This window comes from Carcharodon carcharias, chromosome 9, assembly GCF_017639515.1.
Source record: "Carcharodon carcharias isolate sCarCar2 chromosome 9, sCarCar2.pri, whole genome shotgun sequence".
In the NCBI taxonomy this organism is placed as follows: Eukaryota; Metazoa; Chordata; class Chondrichthyes; order Lamniformes; family Lamnidae; genus Carcharodon; species Carcharodon carcharias.
Window position 1 is genome coordinate 169131898 of NC_054475.1, and position 22344 is coordinate 169154241.

The window sequence follows — 22344 nt, forward strand, 5'->3', positions numbered from 1 at the left end:
ACTCAATATAAGTTTGTTCCTAAATTTATGCCTGTATGCTTCAGAAACCAACTCGTATGTACTCAAAATAGCTTTTTTCACCACATAATAATTTACCAACATTTCTTCTGAAAGTGAAGCATATACCTCAAGCCCCCTATCTAATAACTTAGACTGTAGTAATAACCTCTGGTTTTCCTGTGGCCATTTCATCTGTTTAGTTAGCTTTTCAAATGAAATAAAGAATGCTTCAATATCTTTTTCCTCAAACCTTGGAAGAGCTTATACAAATTTAAACACCTCTCCACTGGGTTCTACTCTGGAGATAAATCCTTCCTCATAACTGCTGTCTCTTTTCTAACTGCCAACATTTTCAGTTGGAATTCTCTCCCTCTCTCTCTCTTTCTCTTTCTTCCTTCTCCACCTTCATAATTTCTGATTCCATTTTAAAAGCCATTTCTCTGTCCTTTGCTTCTAATTCAAGCTTTTCCATTTGCAACTGAAGTCTCACTACCTCCAGCTGTGACTTGCTAGTGTCAGGTTTCACTTCCAACTGTAAATGCTGTGCTATACTTTTAACTATATCTGATTTCATAGCACCCGCAGGTCACCTCAATTTAAATTTACCTGCCAACTCTGTTAACTTACTTTTGTTTGCTTTCTCCAGCCCAATCAGAGTTATCTCTTCTACTGCCAGACAAGTCTTCATAATTGCTAAAGCCATCTTGCAGTCTCACCACGTCTAAAATACTTCATCAACTCCTGAATTCAAAGTCCCTCTCATACTCAGAAGCTTAAGATTCACCAATTCCTAACCAATCAAGGAATTAGACATATATTATATCCTGGCACAGTCCTCAGTTGTTATGACCAATGAAGTTGGTAAAGCTGAGTTATTTAAAAATCCCAGAGGGAAACTTTAAACAACTGTCATAACCTATAATCTTAAGTGTTATGTTTGAGATCCGACTCTAAATGCAGGTATCAGACCACCAGTTCTCGAGGTTTTACATTAAATTAAATGAAACATTTTATTAATTTACAAAGGCTAGAATAGATATACACATGGCTACAAATTACTATTGTCATAACTTTAGCAAATTCCCAAACTAATCTCCATTAAGGCAACAGCAACCCATAGATTTAACCAGACACCAGGCAAAGCATTTTCACCTTACAAATTCATAATGAGGTACTTTCACTTGGTTCTTGTGGAGCCAGTTGGAGGCTTACAGCTGCCTTTTGATCTCATATTGCCTCTGCTCTGCACACCCGAAAACTACTGAAGTTATACCTACCAGCCCCATTGAATGTTAATTCTCGTTGTATCAACAATCTCTGAACTAACCATCTCTAAGAATAAAACCCCTTTCATAGAACCAACTTTATTAGTAATAGAAACATATTGCTTCGTGTAAAGGTGTCAGTTTTCACCCCACTTCTTGAATGCTCAATTCAAATAATGCAAATGCACCCTATCTCTCTTACATCTCAAAACTAGTACACAACAAAGCACCCAGACTAGCTGGCTTTAATCCAATTAAGACACACACACAGACTAAACCTCTATTTTAAAAGATAAATATTTTCCAAAATACTATGTACATTAATAGCTTCATGACATTGCCTTACCCTGGCAGCATGGATGAGATCATTCATCTGAATTCTGCACTGAATGGCCAACCTCTTCTGTGCAGCACTAGTACTGACCACCTCAGGCACCGCCTCCCAAACTGCAGTGGTGAGACTGATGGGCCTCCTGTGGCCAGAACATGGGTAGAGGACATCGTGATGGGCCTCCAAGGTGCCCAGAAGGCATCCCAAGGATGCAGGACTGAATTGGGGGGGCGGGCTGCATCTTTCTTGGTTTTTGGGGCTATGTCTTCACCCGAGCAGTGCTGGGCTGCAAGCACTGAGGAGTGTGCGCGCGGCTGCAGTTTAACTATGGCGCCCGGCGTGAGGAAGCGGCAAGGTAACGGCATGATGGGCAAACTGGAGGCCGCCCACCAGAGAAATGGCATGTTTCCTGTGGCTACATAATTAATGAGGCAGGAAGGAGATGACACCTTGTGAAAGTCCGCCATTGTGGCCAGCGGGTAAAAGGTCTTATCTCTGGGACGGTTCCACCCTCTGACTTAAATCTCCTGAAATAAAAATCTCAGCAATTTTATCAATCAAGACATTGCTTCTGTGTACCTGTAATTGTAAAATCCTGTGAGCTCTCCATTCATTACATCCCTTGTACACACATTGCACATTCCATTTACTCTTAAGGGTTTACCTGAGGTTATCTGGAATTATTGGTGTTTACATTGTTGCTTGGTGGAGTTTGTGGAAATTACTTCAGAGGATGGAACAAGCAGCATGATGCTGCAGATGTAAGTTGATCCAGAGATTGTTTTGATGTCTCCAAGTCATCGCCCAACAGGCACCACCAGCACTCCACCCCTGCAAACCCCCAACCCCACCCCCACCCCCAGCACAAGAGGCTGCGATGGGCAGGGCATGTGTTTGAGGCTCTGGGGTGAGAGGTGGAAACACTCCTCACCCCGGTTCACAAGCCGTTCTGGGAAAACCCGAACCTGCCAGATCCCCTGTCCCGTCTCCATTTCATTGCCGGATGATCCCTGAGAAACCAGGTGGGCAAATATTGACGTTAAATCAGACTCTATACAGCCCCGCAGGAATGGAATTTACATGTTACAATGAGGTGTCCTGTCAACCTAAGGCAAACGCACCTCAGCATAAAAATAAAAACAAGTGCCTACGTAGGGATTTGGGGTGTAAGGAATACTCTTTCATGAAGAATCTCATTTAATGTGTTGCTTATTTACATTTTGAATACAGGAGCACATGAATTAGGAATAGGAGTGGGCCATTCGGCCCTTTGAGCTGCTTTGATAAGATAATGGCTGATCTTAACTACATTTTCCTGTCCATCCCCTCACCCCCCCCACCGCCCCCCACCAACACCCCCCCCACCCCCCCCACCGCCCCCCCACCAACAGCCCCACAACACCCCCCCACCCCCCCCACCCCCTCCCCACCACCCAATAACCCTTGACTCCCTAGTTGATGAAAAATAACATTAGGTCACTGTCACTTTCACATCATCTCAGTTTGAAATAAAATAGTGATTCCAGGCTGTTCATTTTGTAATATAAAGGAGCATTAGTGTTTTCATGATGAAGAGGTTCCCAATCTTTGTTCATTAGATTTGGACTCGTGGGCTCAAAACATAAAGAGAGAAATGTTAATTTCAATTTTATTGTGCTTTCCTGTTGTCCTAAAGCACTTTGTAGACAATGGAAAACTTTGAAATGTAGCTGTAGTCAGTTAATGAGAAGGGTAAATCATAACTCTGATATACTCACTCGTATTGAAGGAAATATCATGAGGCCAATTATGAATTATTAATCTGCTTTCTTCATGAACAATACTTTAAATCATATTTTCCAATGCTGTCAGAAAGCATCTTGCCACAGTACAGGTTTCTTAACTACTGTTCTGGTCAATCTGTCTTCCAACAAACCGGGTGCTTTGTATATTGGCGTTTAATTAATCTGTGTAATCGTCTTTGGCTGTACTCCACCACCCTTTCGTTTTGCAAGCATCAATTTCCAAATAAGTGTTCAAGTAAGATTAAGCCTCTTAAGGGATAAGACGGGGTAGATGCTGAGAATATGTTTTCCTCTGGCTGAACAATTGAGAACATGGGATCACCAATGTAAGAATAAGAGGAGAAATTTCCTTATCTAAAGGATTGCGAATCTTTGAAATTCTCTACCCCAGAAAACCTTAGATGCTCAGTCATTGAGTATATTCAAGACAGAGATCGGTAGATTTTTGGATACTTAGGGAATTAAGGAATATGGGAATAGGGTGGGAGGGTGTTGAATTTGAAGAGCAGCCATGATCTTGTTGAATGATAGAACAGGTTCGATGGGCCAAATGGCCCACTCCTGACACATTTATCCAACAAAAATCTATCCATTTCAGTCTTGAAAATTTCAATTGCCCCCCCCCACCCCACCCCCACAGTCCCCCAGCACCCAGAGCCTTTTAGAGATGATAGTCACAGATTTCTGCATTGTATCCCCTCCAAGGATGATATATCTCTCCTGAGGTTCACTGTCGAAAACCGATCGCAATTACTCTGTGAAGAAGTATTTCCTGATTTCCCTCTTCAATGGCCAAGCTCCAGTTTCCAGGTGGTTGCCTCTTTTCAGGATTCCACAACCAGAGGAAATAGTTTATGTACATCTATCCTATCTATCACTTTTTAATACTACAATTAGATCATTCTCAGCCTTCTAAGCTCAAAGGAATAACAGCCAATCCTGTCCTCCTAATTAACCCTTTAAGCCCTCAGCATCATTCTGGTGAATCTGCATTGTACCCCCTCCAAGGACAGTGTATCTCTCCTGAGGTTCACTGTCGAAAACCGATTGCAGTTACTGCAGATAGTATCTGACCAAGGTTCTGTACAACTACAGCATCACTTCCTCACTATTGAATTCCAAGCCCCTTTTGGAGTTAAAGGGAATGTAAGATTTGTGATGTTATATTATGTTTTTTAGTAAAGAAAACTTGCCTCTTGGGGAAGAAAATTGGATTGTGCACGTTGAGGAGGGACCTTGCTCGCAGAGTGCTGCAACTGTTCTGACAAATGTTGAGGGTTTTTAATGTGCATGATTGAAATTGGGGACCCTGAGCTTTCCATGTGTGGAATTTAATTGCTATTACAGTCATCAAAATGTCAAAAGTTATGTTTGATTTTTGCAAGCAAAATCGGCATAAATGTCTTAACAAGGCTTCAGGGGAGATGGGGGAGAGCTTCAGGTGAATACATTCTAATGTTAGTTCATTTTGTTGTGTGAAAACCACAGTTCTGGATGACGCTGCCTCTGACACACAGGATTACTATGTGTTGCATCGAGACTCTATCCAATCCTCGGATGTTAAGAAAAAAGAGTCCCCATTTCGTGCTAAGTGTCACGAAATCTTCTGCTGCCCTCTGAAGCAAGTGAACCACAAAGAGAACACAGACCTGGAAGGTTTGTCTACTAAGAATCGAATGTCTTGTCTGTTCTTGTACGTGTCCCTCTGGTGTGCTGTGTTCTGGGGGATTGGCTGGGGAGGTGGGGGGGAGCCTGTGTAAATAGTGCAGACCTTGCACTTGATGGGGGCACTGTGAGCATTTCACGTCCCCTTTGCTTGCCTGTCATGTTTACAAGCTCCGAGAATCATTCTGGGTTGATGCTTGAACAGAATCGCATGTGAGAAACCAGTCTGTTGCTTTGGATGGAGGAAGCACAAAGGGGGGGATAAGGAATGTTTTATTCGTGACTCACTTCATATCACTGCCTTATCTGGCTGTTCAAAAGTTGCTTGCTGTTATAAACTGCCCCACCACCACCCCCACCCCCAGTTTGTCTCTTTAAAATGATTCACTTGGCTAAGAGAATGGCACGAAAACCTAGCAGCCTCTCTTTTTTATAAACGCTTCTGCACATTTGCTCATGCAGACTTCATGCTATTTGTATTCCATCAGCAGAGAAGCAGACTTAACATGAGAACTGTATGCCATGCACGTAAAGTTGCATCTTAAAGGAGCGTATTGCATGCAGATATATGTCATATACTAAGAAACTGTAGCAATGTATTAAGTGATTGTAGTTTTCTTCACAGTTACCAGTGCAGTCACGTCATGTGACTGAAACACCAATTACAGATGCTACATAAATGTGCATTTTTCCCACAGACAATTTCTTTGTTCTTCGTTTTTATTTTTAAACAAAGGATTTGCAGTCCGTGCTTTAAAGCACCTGGGGCTAGGCTAAAAATAACCCAGTCAGAAGACTCCGTCTGGCAAAGCTGAGGGATCCAACACACACAGATACCAGCAACAGCGCAGTCACACATGTTGTTCACAAAGAAACATGCCAGGGTCACAAATCTACAGTCTTCCTACATTCACCCACTGAGTGTAAAATGATGGAATTAAAAATCCTATTTTTAAAATGAAAAGATTCTGATTTCCACTGTATTAATATCCTGTTAGAATATGTTCAGCCCTGGAAACACTAGGATTGTGTTTGATTACTGTATAATTTCCAGCTGACTCCTTAATTTATTCTGTCCTCATAAACAATCTACACTGCCTCAGTAATTTCTCCTTGTCTCCACTTTTTTCATGTTTGGACTCCACAGTTACCAGCCTTTTTGTGTTTAAGTTTCACAACAGTAATACGTTTTAGCAGGGTCACTGGTTTATGGTGACTGCCACATAATTCATTCTCGGGATGTGGGCTCGGTGGTAAGGTCAGCATTTATCGTCCAGACCCTAGAGGCTGTCGTGCTCGGTCACTTCCGAGGGCCAGTTTGAGCCAGTTTGTTGTGGAACTGGAGTCACATATGAGCCCAGACTGGGTACAGAGGGAAAATTTCCTTCCCTAAAGGACATAAGTGGACCAGTTGGTATTTAATGTCAGTCTGACGACAGCTTCATGGTCACATTTACTGAGACCATCTTATTATTTCCATATTTTTAAAAACTGAATTCCAATTTGAATTGTCTCTGGTTTACTAAACCCCTCCCCCACCCCCACCCCCGCCCCCAACCCCGCCCCCACATAACCACTATGCTATTGTAGCAGAAATGGAATCAGAGATCCATTTTTATTGATACTTTGGGAATCACATTCCCTGATTCCATCATTTATAACTGAGCCTTAAGTAATTGACTGGATTAAACTCTGAGGCTGTTAAATGGGATTTTTGATTTTCCAGGGTCTTTTGCTCATGTTTTTTGGACATATTAATTGGTGATTCCTTTCATTTTTCTCTGTTTAATTTGAATGTTTAAGCACCCCCTTGCAATGGGAAACATCATTCTGCAGTGATCAGTAATGGTCATCTTTAAAACTTATTGATAAGCACTGGTTATGAAGATGAAGAACTCCTTCCCAAAGTGCAACACAGACTCAAACCCCACTTCTAAATAATGAAAACTATCACAGGGACTGGAATACTTTAAAAGGTTAGGCCAGCAGGTGGCAAAAGCAAGTTAGTAAAACAAAAGGATCTAAATAGGGAGTAGGTGCTGACTGAAGGATCATTTAATATGTTGATCAGGAACTTTGCTGATTGCCTCATCTCTAAGTCAGGGTACAGAGATACTGAAAAAGAAACACTTGTAAAGCTAAGGAGAATAGGCAGGGGAGTGGCACTAGATGAATTACTCCTTCTGAGGACCAGCACAGACTTGATGGGCTGAATGGCCTCCTTCTGGGCTGTAACCATTCTATGATTCTATGATTCTATATAATCTATGATTCTCTCTGTCTGTATTGAGGAGTTGGCATGGGATTGATCATTTACTGAGGTTAAGGCAATCTGATAGGGAGAATCGGAAACCTGGATTTTGCTTCAGTTATTAACAAATAAGTGTATGAAAACAATAAATTGGCAAGTCCAGCTGACTTTAGGTATTGTACAAATGGTATCTTCAGATTAAGGCAGAAGGCCTATCATTGGCCCAGAGTCCGGCCTCTGGGTTGTCAAAGACCTGACAGATGACCCAAGGTGTGCGCAGCACGCCCACGGAGGTCCTGACACATTGACCTTCATGAGCATTGCCCGAGAAATTTCAAATTCCGATGGGTAATTTCCCTGCTCCCCTGGACCGTCCGTTAATGTCTCTGACTCTGAGAGTCAGAGATTTGGGACAGTTCCGTTGTGCTTACCTGGATAGTTACCCAGGAAGTGTAAGACAGATTAAAACCTAGTCTAACTCCTGGGTAACTATAGATCCAAGCCCCCAAACATTCACACTGACCACCCGACTCCAACCCCCTGGCACCCTGACTAAACCCCTGCTGACTTGACTACAGCGCTGACCCCACAACTAACCTTCCAGCATCCCTCGCAACCACCCGACTACCCTCCTGAACCCTAACTGACCCTTCCCAACCTGACCCAACTACTCCCTCGACTAGCCCCCAACCTGACTTGACTGCTGCTCCCATTCATGCTACCCCCGATGACCTGACTTACACCCACAACCAGACCTGACAGCCCCCTGACGCACCTACCCACCTATCCATCCATCTAAGCCCTCACCCACCTACCCACCCATCTACCCACCTACCACCTCACCCAACTGCCACCTCACCCAACAGCCATTAAATCTGCCTGCCACCCTACCCACTTATCTCACGCACCTACACACCCTACCACCCTATCCATCGGTCATACTCACCCATTTAGCTGTCACTAACATTCACACTAGACCTTTAAACTTACCATATGGCACTAGTGCCATAAAGATGGGGCATGTCCTGTCTTCTGCCGACCTTACTCCAATCTGATGGACTCCCTGGGGCATGCAGTGCTCCGCACATTTCTGGTAAAGCCGGGCATGGAACACCTGGCGAGGAACGTGGAGTAGTGTCGACTGGAAGGAAGTTTGAGCGGAGCGGTAATCTGACGATGATTGCCGCTCCATGGAAAATCCGGGCCACTATCCTTTGTCTGCAGTTTGTGGTCTCAAATTTAGGAATTTGTTTTTCTAATTTTGCTGGCATACAGTGTCTGTGTCCCACACCTGGGGGAGGTCTGAAATATGTCAAGTGCCAGACTGACCTTGGACAAATTTCAGGTGTCCCAGTGACCTATTTAATTAGACATTGGGTCCTTTCATTTGGGGCTTGATGTCTGTTTGAGGATCCTCTCTGCAAAATTGATCATTGTCAGGCCTGCCGTGTTCAGGCTTCCTCATTATTGCTGTGGTTAAGATCAAATTTTATTTTGACTTTACCTTCATGGGGCACCTGAGGCACAGGAGGGTTTCTTCTGGCGTCTCAAAGGACACAGTAAGCCTGTCATTACCATCTTGTTCTTTGTCCGCCATTCCCATGAGCCACTGTCAGTGAGACAGTCATCCCGAATTTGTCTGTTTGAAACTGTCTATCTAGATGTCCGTTTGGTGTCCATAGCTTGGAAGTGCTATGGTAATGAGGGGCCAGGCTCAGCATGGGGTGAACATTAACCCCCCCCCTCAGCTTCTGCTGCACTCCAAGTTCTGCATCCAAGGATAGTCCTAAACATATTTCTAACCCTATACATACAATATATATTTACATATATATGTACAACATATTGAATCATGAAACAAAACAGCGCTGAAGGAGACCATTTGGCCCATTGTATCTGCGCCTGGTCTTTGAAAGAGCTATCTAATTAGTCCCATCATCCCTGCAAGTTTTTCCTGTTCTATTATTTATCAAATTCCTTTTTGAAAGTTACTATTGAATCTGCTTCCACCACCCTGCTGTCAGCCAATTTATTCCGTAGGAACGTAAGAACAGGAAGAGGCCATTTAATCTCTGAAACCTGTTCGGCCGTTCAGTGAGATCAAGGCTGAGCTGTGACCTAACTCCACATACCTGCCTTTGCCAAATTTCCCTGAAGCAGAAGAAAGGATGCATAAGACAGATGTCAGGATGTCAACTAGGCTGAATATAGAAAGTTCAGAGGGGAAGTAGGAAAAAACTATGAGAAGCAAGGAGAGAGTAGGAGAAGAGACTGGCTGTGCACATGGAAGGGAATCCTTTACATAAGCATATAAATAGTAAGGTGGGAAAAGGAGGAATGAGGCTGATGAGGGGCTCAAAAGATGATTTACCCCATGAAGGCAGAGGGCATGGCTGAGGTACAAATGGATACTTTGCACCTGACTTTACCTGACCTTGCACAGGTCATGGTGAAAGAAGAGGTAGTGGATAGTGGATGGGCTAAAAGTTGATCAGAAGGAGGTATTAGAAAGGCTGGCTGTACTTCAAGTTGATAAGTCACCGGGACCGGATGAGATGCATCCAAGAATAATGAGGGAAGGGAGAGTGGAAATTGCAGAGACACTGGCCATAATATTTCAGTCTTCCTTAGATACAGGGGTGGCCCCAGAGGGCTGGACAATTACAAATGTTACACCCTTGTAAGGATAAACCCAGCAACCACAGCTCAATCAGTTTAACTTCAGCGGTGGGGAAACTTCTAGAAACAGTAATCCAGGACAAAATGCGGATTCATTAGGAAAGCCAGTGTGGATTTGTTAAATTTATCTACGTATCTATCTATAAATAAGTGTTTAACTAACTTGATTGAGTTTGTCAGTGAAATTCAAACTCATGGAATAAAGGGACAGGGGCACTCATGGATATGAAGCTTGCTGAGTGATACGAAACAGAATGTTTGTTTCACAGACTGGAGGACGGTATATAGTCAGGTTCTGGGGGTCGGTATTAGGACCACTGCCTTTCTTGATCTTTATTTATGACCTTGCTTGGGTATTCAGAGAAAAATTTCAAAATTTGTGGATAACACAAAATGTGGAAGTATTGTGAACTGTGAGAGGATAGTGATGGACTTCGAGAGGACATAGACAGGCTGACAGAATGGGTGGTAGATGCAGTTTGATGCAGAGAAGCGTGAAGTGATTCATTTTGGATGGAAGAACTACACAACTGCCCCCCCTCCCCATCACCCTGACCGACATCCCCAATTACCTCCCTGACCATCCAAATATCGCCCCCCCCGACATGACCAACCCCCGACTCCCCCCGACCTGACTACCCAGCTGACCCCAACTACCTCCCACCAACTCTCTCGACCACCTGAATACCCCCTGACTATCGTCCTGTTACCCCCCGGCTACCACACATGACCCCCCGACAACTCCCCACGCCCCCACCCCCACCCAGATCCAACCTGCCTATCCTCCTGTTACTCTCCCTGCTCCCCTGACTGCCGCTCGTGACCCCCCAACTCCCCACCGGTCCCAACCTGTCTACTCCCCTGACTAACCAACTAGCCCCATCCCCAACTACTCACCCAACCACCTGACCACCCCTGACCCGACCTGACTTCTCCTCCTGACCACGCTAGCCTGGTCTCCTGGTTTCCCCTCCCCAACCAAACCTGACAACCTCCTGACCCGCCTGCTACCTTCCCCAACTTCCATATAAAATAAAGGCATTAGAGAGAAAAGAGTCACAAGAACAGTTCAGGGGGTGCGGACTTTGGCTGTGTGGATAGATTGGAAAGCTGGGTTTTTGTGCGTGGAGGAGAGGAGATTTGATAGAGGCGTTCAAAATCATGAGGGGTCTGGACAGAGTAGGTAGGTAATTCTCATTGGCACAAGAGTGGAAAACCTTGAGGGCACAGACTGAAGGTAAATGGCAAAAAAGCTAAAGACGAAATGATGTAAAACTTTCACGCAGCGAGCAGTTAGTATCTAGATTGAACTACCTGAGAGTGTTGTGGAGGCAGATTCAATTGAGGCTTTTGAAAGGGAATTGAATAATTATCTGTAGAGAAAATCTTGTGGGGGACCGGGACCAGCTGAGCTGTTCTTACAGGGCTATCACATACATGACAGATTGAATGGCCTCCCTCTGTGCTGTACAATGATTCTATGATTTTCTGGTGACCGACCCTCTTGACAGTGGAAACAGTTTGTCCTTGCTTGCTCTATCAAATCCCTTCATGATTTTGAACACCTCTCTCCAACCTTTTCTGCTCAAAGGAGAATAACTCCAGCTTCCCTAGTCTCTGCACATAACTGAAGTCCCTTTACCATTGTATTAAATCTTCTCTGCACCCTCTCTATGTCCTAGCCTGACTGTTTAATCAAAGATATTGACAACCCTATTGGAATCAGTTCAGTTCTTCCAGCACACAGTGCCGGCAGCAGCAGTTACAGAGATAAACAGTCACCACCTAAATCATGGGGAGGTCATTGCCAAGTATTCCAGGCATCAAGGGTCAAGAGATGTTTGCCCTTTGCAACACTGGGCACCCGGCTTCAATTGTATCTACGGAGAAGAGGAAATTAGTTTTTCAAATTTTTAAGAGGGTTTATGCCAATGAGATGAAAAGCAACACCTCTGGTTCTCATTATGAAGGAGAAGTGGAGAGTTATTGAAATTAAATTAAATTTTAAAAAAAATTGAACATACACTGATTTTATTGCTTTGAAAGGAAAGTGGCCATTCCATTGGAAAGTTAATAAATTCTCATTAATGGTTGCACTCAAAGCATTTATTATGTTCATGATAGTGCAGACCAGACTTTTCATTTCCTTAATACTGGTTCAGGCCAACAGAATCATTCCCTTACTACAGCCTTCTGCAAATCACACAGGCAATTTTATTCGCCCAGTCTTCCATCAGTGTCATTTTAGTCCTATTCCAGTTCAGTCCCTGGATTGAGCTAATGTACATGAACCATTCGAGTTTTACCCTGGTGGATCATGAGGTCACCTTAACTACCTGAGCAAATTACATTTCTGTTTCTATCTCCCTATGGTCACTCAGGGTATGAAGTCTTCCAATCATTCATTGTGATGGATCACTGACTCTCCAACTTATGCACCGAGGCAATTTTGTATTACTGGAATTGATAGGTGCTGCAGTCAGATGGAAAACTCAGCCTTGGCCTGAATACAATTGGGTTTCATATTGATGGAGTACATTGTGGGTTTTATTTCCCCATAACAGGAACTATGATTTGACATTCATCCACGATAACCTTTGCAGAGCCATGTAATTTTCATCCATATATAGCTGCTGCTTCTAGACGGTGCTTTGATAACACCACAAAGGCTAGTGATCTTCACTCAAAGGATAGTGAAAATCTGGAACTCGCTGCCCCAAAAGGCTGTTGAGGCTAGAGATCGATTGAATATTTCAAACCTGAGATTGTTTGATTTTAATTTGTCAGTGCACTTTGTATCCATCAGTGATTTAATGGGTCTCCGTGGACTTAGATTAAAATTTTGTTGAAAATAAAATTATTCCCAAAACCATGACAAATGAAGTTCAACATCAGCAAGTGTGAGGCCATCCACATTTGGACCTAAGAGAGATAATAACCATAGCAAGGGTGTACAACCTTAAAATTACAACTAGACCATTGAGGGATATCATCAGAAAGCACTTTTTCACACAAAGGGTAGTGGGAAGGCTGGAACTCTTCCCCCAAAAAGCTGTTGAGGTTAGAGGATCAATTGAAAATTTCAGAACTAAGATTACTAGATTTTGGTTAGGCAGGAATGTTAAGGAGGGTAGTACCAGGGCAGGTAAATGGAACTGAGATACAGAGCAGTCATGATTGAGCATGGCAGACCAGACTCAATGGGCAGAATGGCCTCCTCCTGTTCTTATGATCTTCCGTCCTACAGATCATCTGAATTCAATATTGCTTTAAAATCATTTTTAAATATTTCATAGAATCATAGAGGTTATAGTGGAGGGTGACTATTTAGTCCATCATGTGAGTCTCGATGTTAACTCTTCAAGTCTATTTACTTTAATCCCATTTCCCTGCTCTATCCCAGTCATTTTAATAGTTTTCCTATTCAACTGTTTATCAAACTCACTCCTAAATGCTGTGATTGGCAGGGTTTCATTATCCTGTTATGATAACATGTTCTCAGATCCTAAAAACTCTTTGGCATGAAATTTTCCTTCTCATCTGTCTTGTTAAAATTCCAGACCAGGACAGTGTCTCCTTTGTGACCGATTCAACCCCTTCCTGGGAGCCTGCAAGCAACCACGCCCAGGTTTGTGCCATGCTCTCCACATAGTGAGCCTCCTACCCGCAGCTGGGTTAATACCAGCCGCAGTAGGATGGGGCCCTTAAGTGGGCATTAGTTGCCTCTTAAGGGTCTCAATTATGGAGCAGGAAGGCCACCCACTGGCCTTCCCACCACAGACTTAATCAGGATGAAAGAGGGAAGACGGCAGGGAGCATGACACAAACCGTACAGGGCTGCTTGTCGGCTCCCAGGAAGGGGGCGAATCAGTTACAAAGGAGATTTAAAAATATTGCAGGTGCTGGCAATCTGGAAAAATAACAGAACGTTCAGGAAAAGCTCAGCAAGTCCAGCAGCACCTGTGGAGAGAGAAATGGAGTTGATGTTTCAAATCAAATATATAAACGTGCCGAAGAAGAGTTTCTGGTTTTTGTCCCCGAGATTAATCTTAATATCTGGAGAGCTGGCAGTCCCAGGAGTATGGGCACCCTGAATATCAAAACCAGCACTTTAAAAACTTCTGGTTAGTTGGATTATTTGTAACCACTGAGTGACACTGGTTGAAATGGTTTCGACATGTTAATGAACAGGAATCCAGATCCTGAGTAGTTTTGTAGCTTCTGCTCTGTTCCCCTCCCTCCTCAGGTCCTCAAACATTTACGTTGACCTCTTACCTTCGCCATGACTGCGGCATCAAGGATTTCTCGGGTGTTTGTGGCTACATCGTAACTCCTGCTGCCGACTGGACGGGTCTCAGGAATGGTTGCATGTCTGCAGCCGCCGGCACATGCGCACCTGAGTCTTGTGCCTTTCCAGTCAGCGGCAGGAACACCAAATTGCAATTCCTGCACGGCCTGGCCAGCAAATTCTTAATCCCAGGGTCATTGTCTCAAGTCCCACATTGGGTGATGATTTCTTAATTAAATTTTTTAATTTTATTGGCCCAAATCTCCTGAGGAACGGAATCACTGTTGGATTGCCGCTCCACTCCTAATGTTCTGTGCCAGGCCAGAGTTCCACTTTTCTAGCTGGGGCCTTCCGATTCCGGCCCCTTCAGAAACGTGGAGCGATCTTCCACCGAGCGGCTTCGTAGCACTGGCTCGTCAGGGGAAGACAAGACACACCCCTTTTTTACGGCATGAGCTGCCATATTCTGGGAAGCGTTTAAAGGTCCCCAAGATTCTCAGTGTGTTGGTGAATGAGTTAATGGGTAAGTGAATGGACGAATGTGTAGATATGCAAATGCATTGAGTGCGTCACATAAGTGGCTAGGGTGTTAGGTGGTTGAGGCAGTAGGTGGGTAAGGTGGCAGGTGGGTGAGTTGGGCAGGTGGGTTGGGAGCAGTCAGGTTGGGTCAGGAAGGATTGTCAGGTGGAGGGTTAGTCAGGTCCTGTTGGCAGGGCATGCTAGGATATTAGTCCAGCGGTGGAGTTGGGTGGTTTGGCTACTCAGATCATATTGGGGGAAGTCAAATGGGGTCAGAGATGAAATCAGGCAGTGGGAGCTAGTCACTAGTCAGATTGGGTCTTGGGGTGGGGGGGGAGTCAGTAGGGGCTCAGGGTGGGGATTCAGGGAGTCAGGAAGTAGTCGGGTTGTGTCAGGTCAGTGAGAGGAGTCAGGGAGTCAGCAGTTAGTTGGGAGGGGGGTTGAGGAAGGATTCGGAGTTGTCAGTTGTATAATTACCCAGGAATTAGACGAGGATTTTCTGTCTAATATTGCCTGGGTAACTACTAATGTAAGTAAGTCAGAACTGTCCAAAGTTGGAGACTTTTTCAGAGGATTCCAGAGAGCAGTGGAACTGCCCATCAGAAGTTCAAGTTTCCCAGGCAGTTCTCATCGAGTCATTGCATCAAGACTTCCACAGGGTTCCAAAGCATGTCTTGGGGCCACAAGAGACCAGAATATATGGACCATTATTTATTTATTTTTCATTTTTATACCAAACAATTGTGAATAAAATGCTCTGTTGCAGGTAGTGACATTCTCTAGCATAGCTGTGTAAACAAACTTTGAATTTCAGAATCCATTAGTGCCTTTAAAGAAAGCTGAAAGCTCAGATATCTGTCAAAGCTTTTGTACAGCCAAACAAATGGCTGAGTTGCTCTGTAAAGAATGAATTAAAGTCATGGGAAAAGTTTAAACAGTTAGCTATTGATCTCACACACTGGGCTGTGCTTTTTATGTCGAACAATGCAGAATAACATTTTATCCAGTGGATGATCCATTCTAATGCATCTGTAGACGTTCCACTTTTAAAATGCTGTTCTTTCATTTGGCAGCTTGCCAATTGTCAGAAGTTACAACCTGGCAATCGCATTATTTAATGAACATTTACTTTTACCAATCATAGCACTTCATCACTCACTTTAGTTAACAGATATAACCCAGGCGACAGCATTTCATGGTACATTCTAAAGGGGTCAACACCATTTCTTTCATCTTCTTCTGGCTCCAACCCATTGTTCATGTTCCCACCCAGCAGGTGTGATTTAGAATGGCTTCCAAAACACAGGCATGTTGCTGAAAATTGCTAAAGATCTGAAATGCCCACTTCCAGAATGGTGCTGGCAACTGCTAAACAGCAGCGTGTGGGGTTCCCAACTCTCCCCTGTCCCTACACCATTGAAAGTAGTTGGAGACTGAAATGGAGGTGGGACTTCCAGATCCACGCTCCAGCTGCCGTCTTGTTTCTCCGGCCCGACTCACTGGAATCGCAAAATCTGAACCATGGTGTCTTAAGTTTTTGTCAGTTCCTCACATGTTTTCTGCTCTCCCTGTAGATACCAGGGTTGGACCAGGGACAAGGGAATTCAGTCGCGTGGAGAGACAAGAGAATCTGCGAATGTTCTTTTAGAGCAGTGAAGGTTAAGGGAAGATTTTATACAGGTGCTCAAAATTATGATAGCTATTAATAGTGTAAAACTCGTGGGAGGTTCAGTAAGCTGAGCACACAGATTTAAGGGTAGTAATTTTCAAAAGGAAATGGACATATAGTTGAAAAGAAGTGAATTTGCAGCATGATGGGAAAAGAGCTGGGGAATGGGACTCATTTATTGGGTATTTCAAAGAGCTGACATTGGCATAATGGGCTGAATGGCCTTATCGTATGCTGTATCATACTATGATTCTAAACACAGCTACCTAAACTTCAAAATCAGGTTCAACAGCTCCAACAGGGACAGGCAAAACACTGAAATTATTGATCTCCAGCAATGGTTAAACATTGGGCTAAACCATTACTAAACTTATTTTCCTAAACCATATTTTTAAAAAAATTCATTTATGGGATGTAGGCATTGCTAGCTAGGCCAGCATTTATTGCCCTTGAGAAGGTGGTGGTGAGCTGCCTTCTTGAACCGCTGCAGCCCCTGTGGTGTAGGTACACCCACTGTGCTGTTAGGGAGGGAGTTCCAATATGCAACATGCAAAGAAACGTGACATGTTGATTGAAAAGCAGTCCGATTCACTCTGCTTCTAACCAAATTACAACTTGTGTTAGTATAGAACCTTTGACATAGCAAAACATCCCAAAATGCTTCACGTAACATTATCAAACAACATTTGAAACTGAGCCACATAAGGAGATATTAGAACTGGTGAACAAATACTTTGTCAAAGAGTTCTTAAAGGAGGAAAGAGAGGTAGAAAGGCTGGAGAGGGAATTCCAGAGTTTGGGACCCAGGCAGCTGAAGCCAGTAGTGGAGTGATTAAAATTGTGGATATGCAAGAGGCTAGAATTGGAGGAGGGGGTGCAGAGAAGATTCACCAGGATGTTGCCTGGGATGAAACATTTAAGTTATGAAGAGAGGTTGGATAGACTTTTTTACCCAGAGGGTGGTGAGGGTCTGGAATGCGCTGCCTGGGAGGGTGGTGGAGGCGGGTTGCCTCACATCCTTTAAAAAGTACCTGGAAGAGCATTTGGCACGTCATAACATTCAAGGCTATGGGCCAAGTGCTGGTAAAAGGGATTAGGTAGGTAGGTCAGGTGTTTCTCACGTGTCGGTGCAGACTCGATGGGCCAAAGGGCCTCTTCTGCACTGTGCGATTCTGTGAGTGCAGAGATGTCAGAGATTCAAAGCCTTGGAGGAGATTACAGAGATAGGGAGGGATGAAGACGTGGAGGGATTTAAACATGAGGATGCGAATTTTAAAATTAAGGCTATGTTGGACGTGGAGCCAGCAGGTCAGCCAGCACAGGGCAGAGGTCTTGGCCTGAATTGGGATTTGGGCAGCAGAGTTTTTGGATGAGCTCATGTTTATGGGGAATGGAAGATGGAGGTCGGCCAGGAGAAAGTTGGAGTTGTTGCGTCTGGAAGTAAGAAAAGATTGGATGGAGGTTTCAGCCACAGATGAGTTGGGGCATGGCAGTGGAAGAAGATGGCCTTATTGTCAAACAGGGTGTGGGGTCAGAAGCTGTCTGGTTTAAGCTGAGGCAGTGGTCAGGAAATAGATGGGATCCAGGGAGCGGGTGGAATCCATAGCTAAGGAATGGAATTCATGGAGGGGACCAAAGGGAATCGGAAAATGGAGCATATAAAAGCTAGAATTTTTGAAACATCCTTTTCCAATTTGAAGTTACTGCATTGTAGCAGTCCTCAGTTGGAGCACTGAGGAACATAGGAGCAGGAGGAGGCCATTCAGCCCCTCAACCCCCATTCTATCATTCAGTTAGATCATGTCTGATCTACAGTTCAGCACATTTATGTACTTTTGTACATTATTCCTTGAGACTCTTACCCAACAAAAACCTAGCAACCTCAATCTTCAAATTTCCCATTGACTAGGGCACCAACAGCCTTTTGAGAAAGCTTGATCTAGATTTCCACTAAATTTTGTGTGATGAAGTGTTTCCTGATTTCACTCCTAAATGGCCTGACTCTAATCGTAATGTCATGCTCCTTGTTCTGGACCAGAGAAAATTATTTCTCTGTATACTCTCTATGAATGCCTTTATCATTTCAAATACTTCATTCGGCTCACCCTTCAGCCTTCTGAACACAAGGAATTGAAGCTAAATTCTGGAGAATCTGACTGTTCTCCCTCAAAGGCTAATATATGTATGCCTGAGGTTTGGTGTCCAGGACTGAATTCAGTAATCCCAATGAAGTGTGACCGAAGCTTAGTACAAGTAAAGTATCATCATCTCTCCCTTGTATTGCGTGTGTGTGTGTGTGTGTGTGCGCGTGTGTGTGCGTGCGTGTGTGTGTGTGCGTGTGTGTGTGTGCGCGTGTGTGTGTGTGTGTGTGTGTGCGCGTGTGTGTGCGTGTGTGTGTGTGCGCGTGTGTGTGTGCGTGTGTGTGTGTGTGTGCGTGTGTGTGTGTGCGTGTGTGTGTGTGCGTGCGTGTGTGTGCGCGTGTGTGTGTGTGTGTGTGTGTGTGTGTGTGCATGCGTGTGTGGGTGGGTGTGCGTGTGTGTGTGTGTGTGTGTGCGTGTGTGTGTGCGCGTGTGTGTGTGTGCGTGTGTGTGTGTGTGTGCGCGTGTGTGTGCGTGTGTGTGTGTGTGCACGTGTGTGTGTGTGTGCGCGTGTGCGTGTGTGCGTGTGTGTGTGCGTGTGTGTGTGTGTGTGCGTGTGTGGGTGGGTGCGTGCGCACACATATGTACATGTTTCTTTATAATGTCAGCACTGTGGAATAATGGACTCCAAAGCTAGGACCTATAGAATAATGGATTAAAAGCCATAATAGAAATGTTTTCAGATGATGCTGCAAGGCCGGAGTGATTTATCCTGTCTTCTATGTCCTGATGTGATTCTGTCGTCTGTATCCTTCCTGTGAGAGGAGCAGCCTAAGTGACACCAACAAATCTAAATCACCGGGGTTTTCCTGACCTCATGTCTGGGTCTAATCCTTCACTGTCCTGCTCCCTGTGTTATTCTCATTGTACAGCTCATGTCTCCTCTTGTCTTTGCTTTTGGCCTGAAGTAACTGACAGTGACCTTGTTGAGGCTGAAGGTTGGAGCTCATTTTCCTCAGGTAACCAATGCATGTGTGTACTGTATTCGGTGCATGGTAGAACAGTGCGCTGGGACCACTACACATAATTATTGAGAAAAAGCAAATAAGATGAGACAAGCAGTTTGATGAAAGTAAACAATACATGATGAGCAGAGTGATTAATACAAATATAGCAATAGACGTGGATAAAGTGAAACAAGCATTACCCAAATTGGACATGTTCTCACTGGGAAAGAGAAAGGTTGAGAGGTGATGTGATTGCTGTTATTTTGGATTCTAACAGGATCTCAGCCATGACAGGCTTGTCCAGAACAGGGAAACCAGAGGATACAGTGTGCACCTGAAGGGAGGAAATTCAAAACTAATCAGTGGGCGAGTGTTCAATCTATGGAACAGGCTCCTTGGGGCAACAGTGGAGACAGTACTTTCAAGTACAAATTAGAGAGATTTCTTTCAGAAAATAATGTTCTAGGATCCAGTATTTGATTAATTTGTGACATGATGTGTGGTGAATGTAATGTGTCTGGGAGGAACAGGTGACTGTGGGCCATATGGTTCCTAAATCTCTCCACCACTGGGGGTTTTTCTCACCTCATGTCTGGGTCTGTTGTAGACTCACCGATAGAGATTGATCACTGTGATTAGTCAACAACTCCATTACCATTGGATCACCACCAGGATAGTAGAAGGTGAACTAGATGGAGCTTGATCTCTCTTCATTCAACAGTTCCCGTGGCCCTGCATGTTTGATGATTGTACAAGGCTTAATATGTTGCGTGTTAATTTGCTGTTTCCCTTAAGCCTTCTAAACTACATAAACAGAGACCTAACACACACACACGCACACACACACACACACACGCACACCCACCCACACACGCATGCGCACACACACACACACACACACACGCGCACACACACGCACGCACACACACACACGCACACACACACACGCACACACACACACACACACGCACACACACACACGCGCACACACACACACGCACACACACACGCGCACACACACACACACACACACACGCGCACACACACACACGCACACACACACACGCACGCACACACACGCGCACACACACACACACACACAGTGGGATGTGTACCTTAACAATACAGCACAGCAGAGTAAAAGGCCTTTCAGCCCATCACTCCTCTGCCATCTCTCTGAAAGAAAAATCCATTCCCGTGATCTTTCCCCATAAGATTTTTAAAAAATCTTATTCAAATCTTTAACCATCTTCTTTTGGATGCTGTCATTTGGAATTCTGTTTCTCCCAAAGGTTTCTGGTCAGAATTCTATGTCACCTAACACCCTATTTGTGAAAAAATTATTTCTTCCAATGCACCTCTTCATTCCTAAGGTGATCATCTTACTTTGTCGCCTCCGGTTACCCAGTCACCAGCGGTGGAAACAGTTTTTTTTACCAATGTCCTCATCAAAGTATTTGTTATTTTGAATAATTCATGTTGAATCACTTCTTAATCTGATTGGTCAAAACTTCACATTGACTGGAAGTTTTCACTGATTGTGAAACTCAACTAACTCCTTTTCTGCCTTTTGGTTGTGGGTCTTTATGATGAGCACATTTCTTGGTCTGTAGCTGAGCTTTGTGTCAAATCAACCTTCCAGACCTTGGAGCACATGCTTAATAAAATGTTGTTTGCTGCTGATTTTATTTTATTCATTCATGGGATGTGGACATTGCTGGCTGGGCCAGCATTTATTGCCCAGCCCTAATTGCCCTTGTTCAGAGAGCAGTTGAGAGTCAACCACATTGCTGTGGGTCTGGAGTCACATGTAGGCCCAGACCAGGTAAGGACAGTAGATTTCCTTCCTAAAGGACATTAGTGAACCAGATGGGTTTTTACAACAATTGACAATGGTTTCATGGTCATCATTAGACTTTTAATTCCAGATTTTTATTGAATTCAAATTTCACCATCTGCTGTGAGCATTACCCCGGTGCCCTGAATTATTATTAGGATGCAGTTATCCTAGTGTGTGCACATAATGGTTATTTAACATTCAGCGGATGGCCCTTTTTAATGAGAAACAACAAGTTACAGCTTTTAAAATAAAAACACGTGGGATCCTTGCTGTTATTGATAGAGAGAGAAAAAAACAAGGAAGTTATGGTTTATAAATCACTGGTAAGCCCCAGCTGGAACATTGTGCCCATTACTGAGCAGCACAAGTTAAGAAGGATGTCAAGGCTTTAGAGAGGGTATAGAGGAGCTTTACTAGAATGATAACTGGAATGAGGAACTTCAGTTAGTGCAGGATAACTGGCAGCATCGAGGGTCAGTAACCATAGGGACTCAGATTTAAGATAATTGACAAAACAACCAGAGGTAAGATAATGAGAATTTATTTTGACATGGGTTGTGAGCTAGAATGCACTGTCCGAAAGGGTGGTGGAAGCAGATTCAATAATAACTTCCAAAAGAGAATTGGATCAATATTTGAGGGGGAAATAATTGGAGGCTGTGGAGAAAGAGCAGGGGCAGTGGGACTAATTAGACTGATCCTTCAAAGTGTCAGCGCAGATTTCACAGGCTGAATGTCCTCCTGTGCTATATGATACCACAATTCTAACACCAACCTATAAAGTGGGTTTATGTGTAACTGCTGAGAAAATCTCTTTGGGCAACATCATTTTAATGTTGAGCTGAAGCCGGTGCTAAGCACGATCTTACACAGTGAATGATAAGGATGGGACAGTATTTCATTTTCAACACACTGCTGTTCTTCAATTGTAATTATTATAATCAGCTTGTAGGATAATAAGATGTGGC

At 44.0% G+C, this 22344-nt stretch overlaps 1 protein-coding gene across 5 annotated transcripts in view; it reads left to right on the forward strand.

The window, feature by feature from the left end:
• Positions 1-22344, forward strand: part of fgf13a (fibroblast growth factor 13a) — a 638247-nt gene that overhangs the window by 249266 nt on the left and 366637 nt on the right. For 3 of the 5 annotated variants that reach the window (XM_041196414.1, XM_041196415.1, XM_041196417.1), the window contains one exon: positions 4869-5036. The exons of the other annotated variants lie outside the window; for them this stretch is intronic. In XM_041196414.1, the coding sequence (XP_041052348.1) occupies positions 4869-5036 (168 nt within the window). The remainder of the gene's footprint in view (positions 1-4868; positions 5037-22344) is intronic. 5 annotated transcript variants of the gene reach the window in all.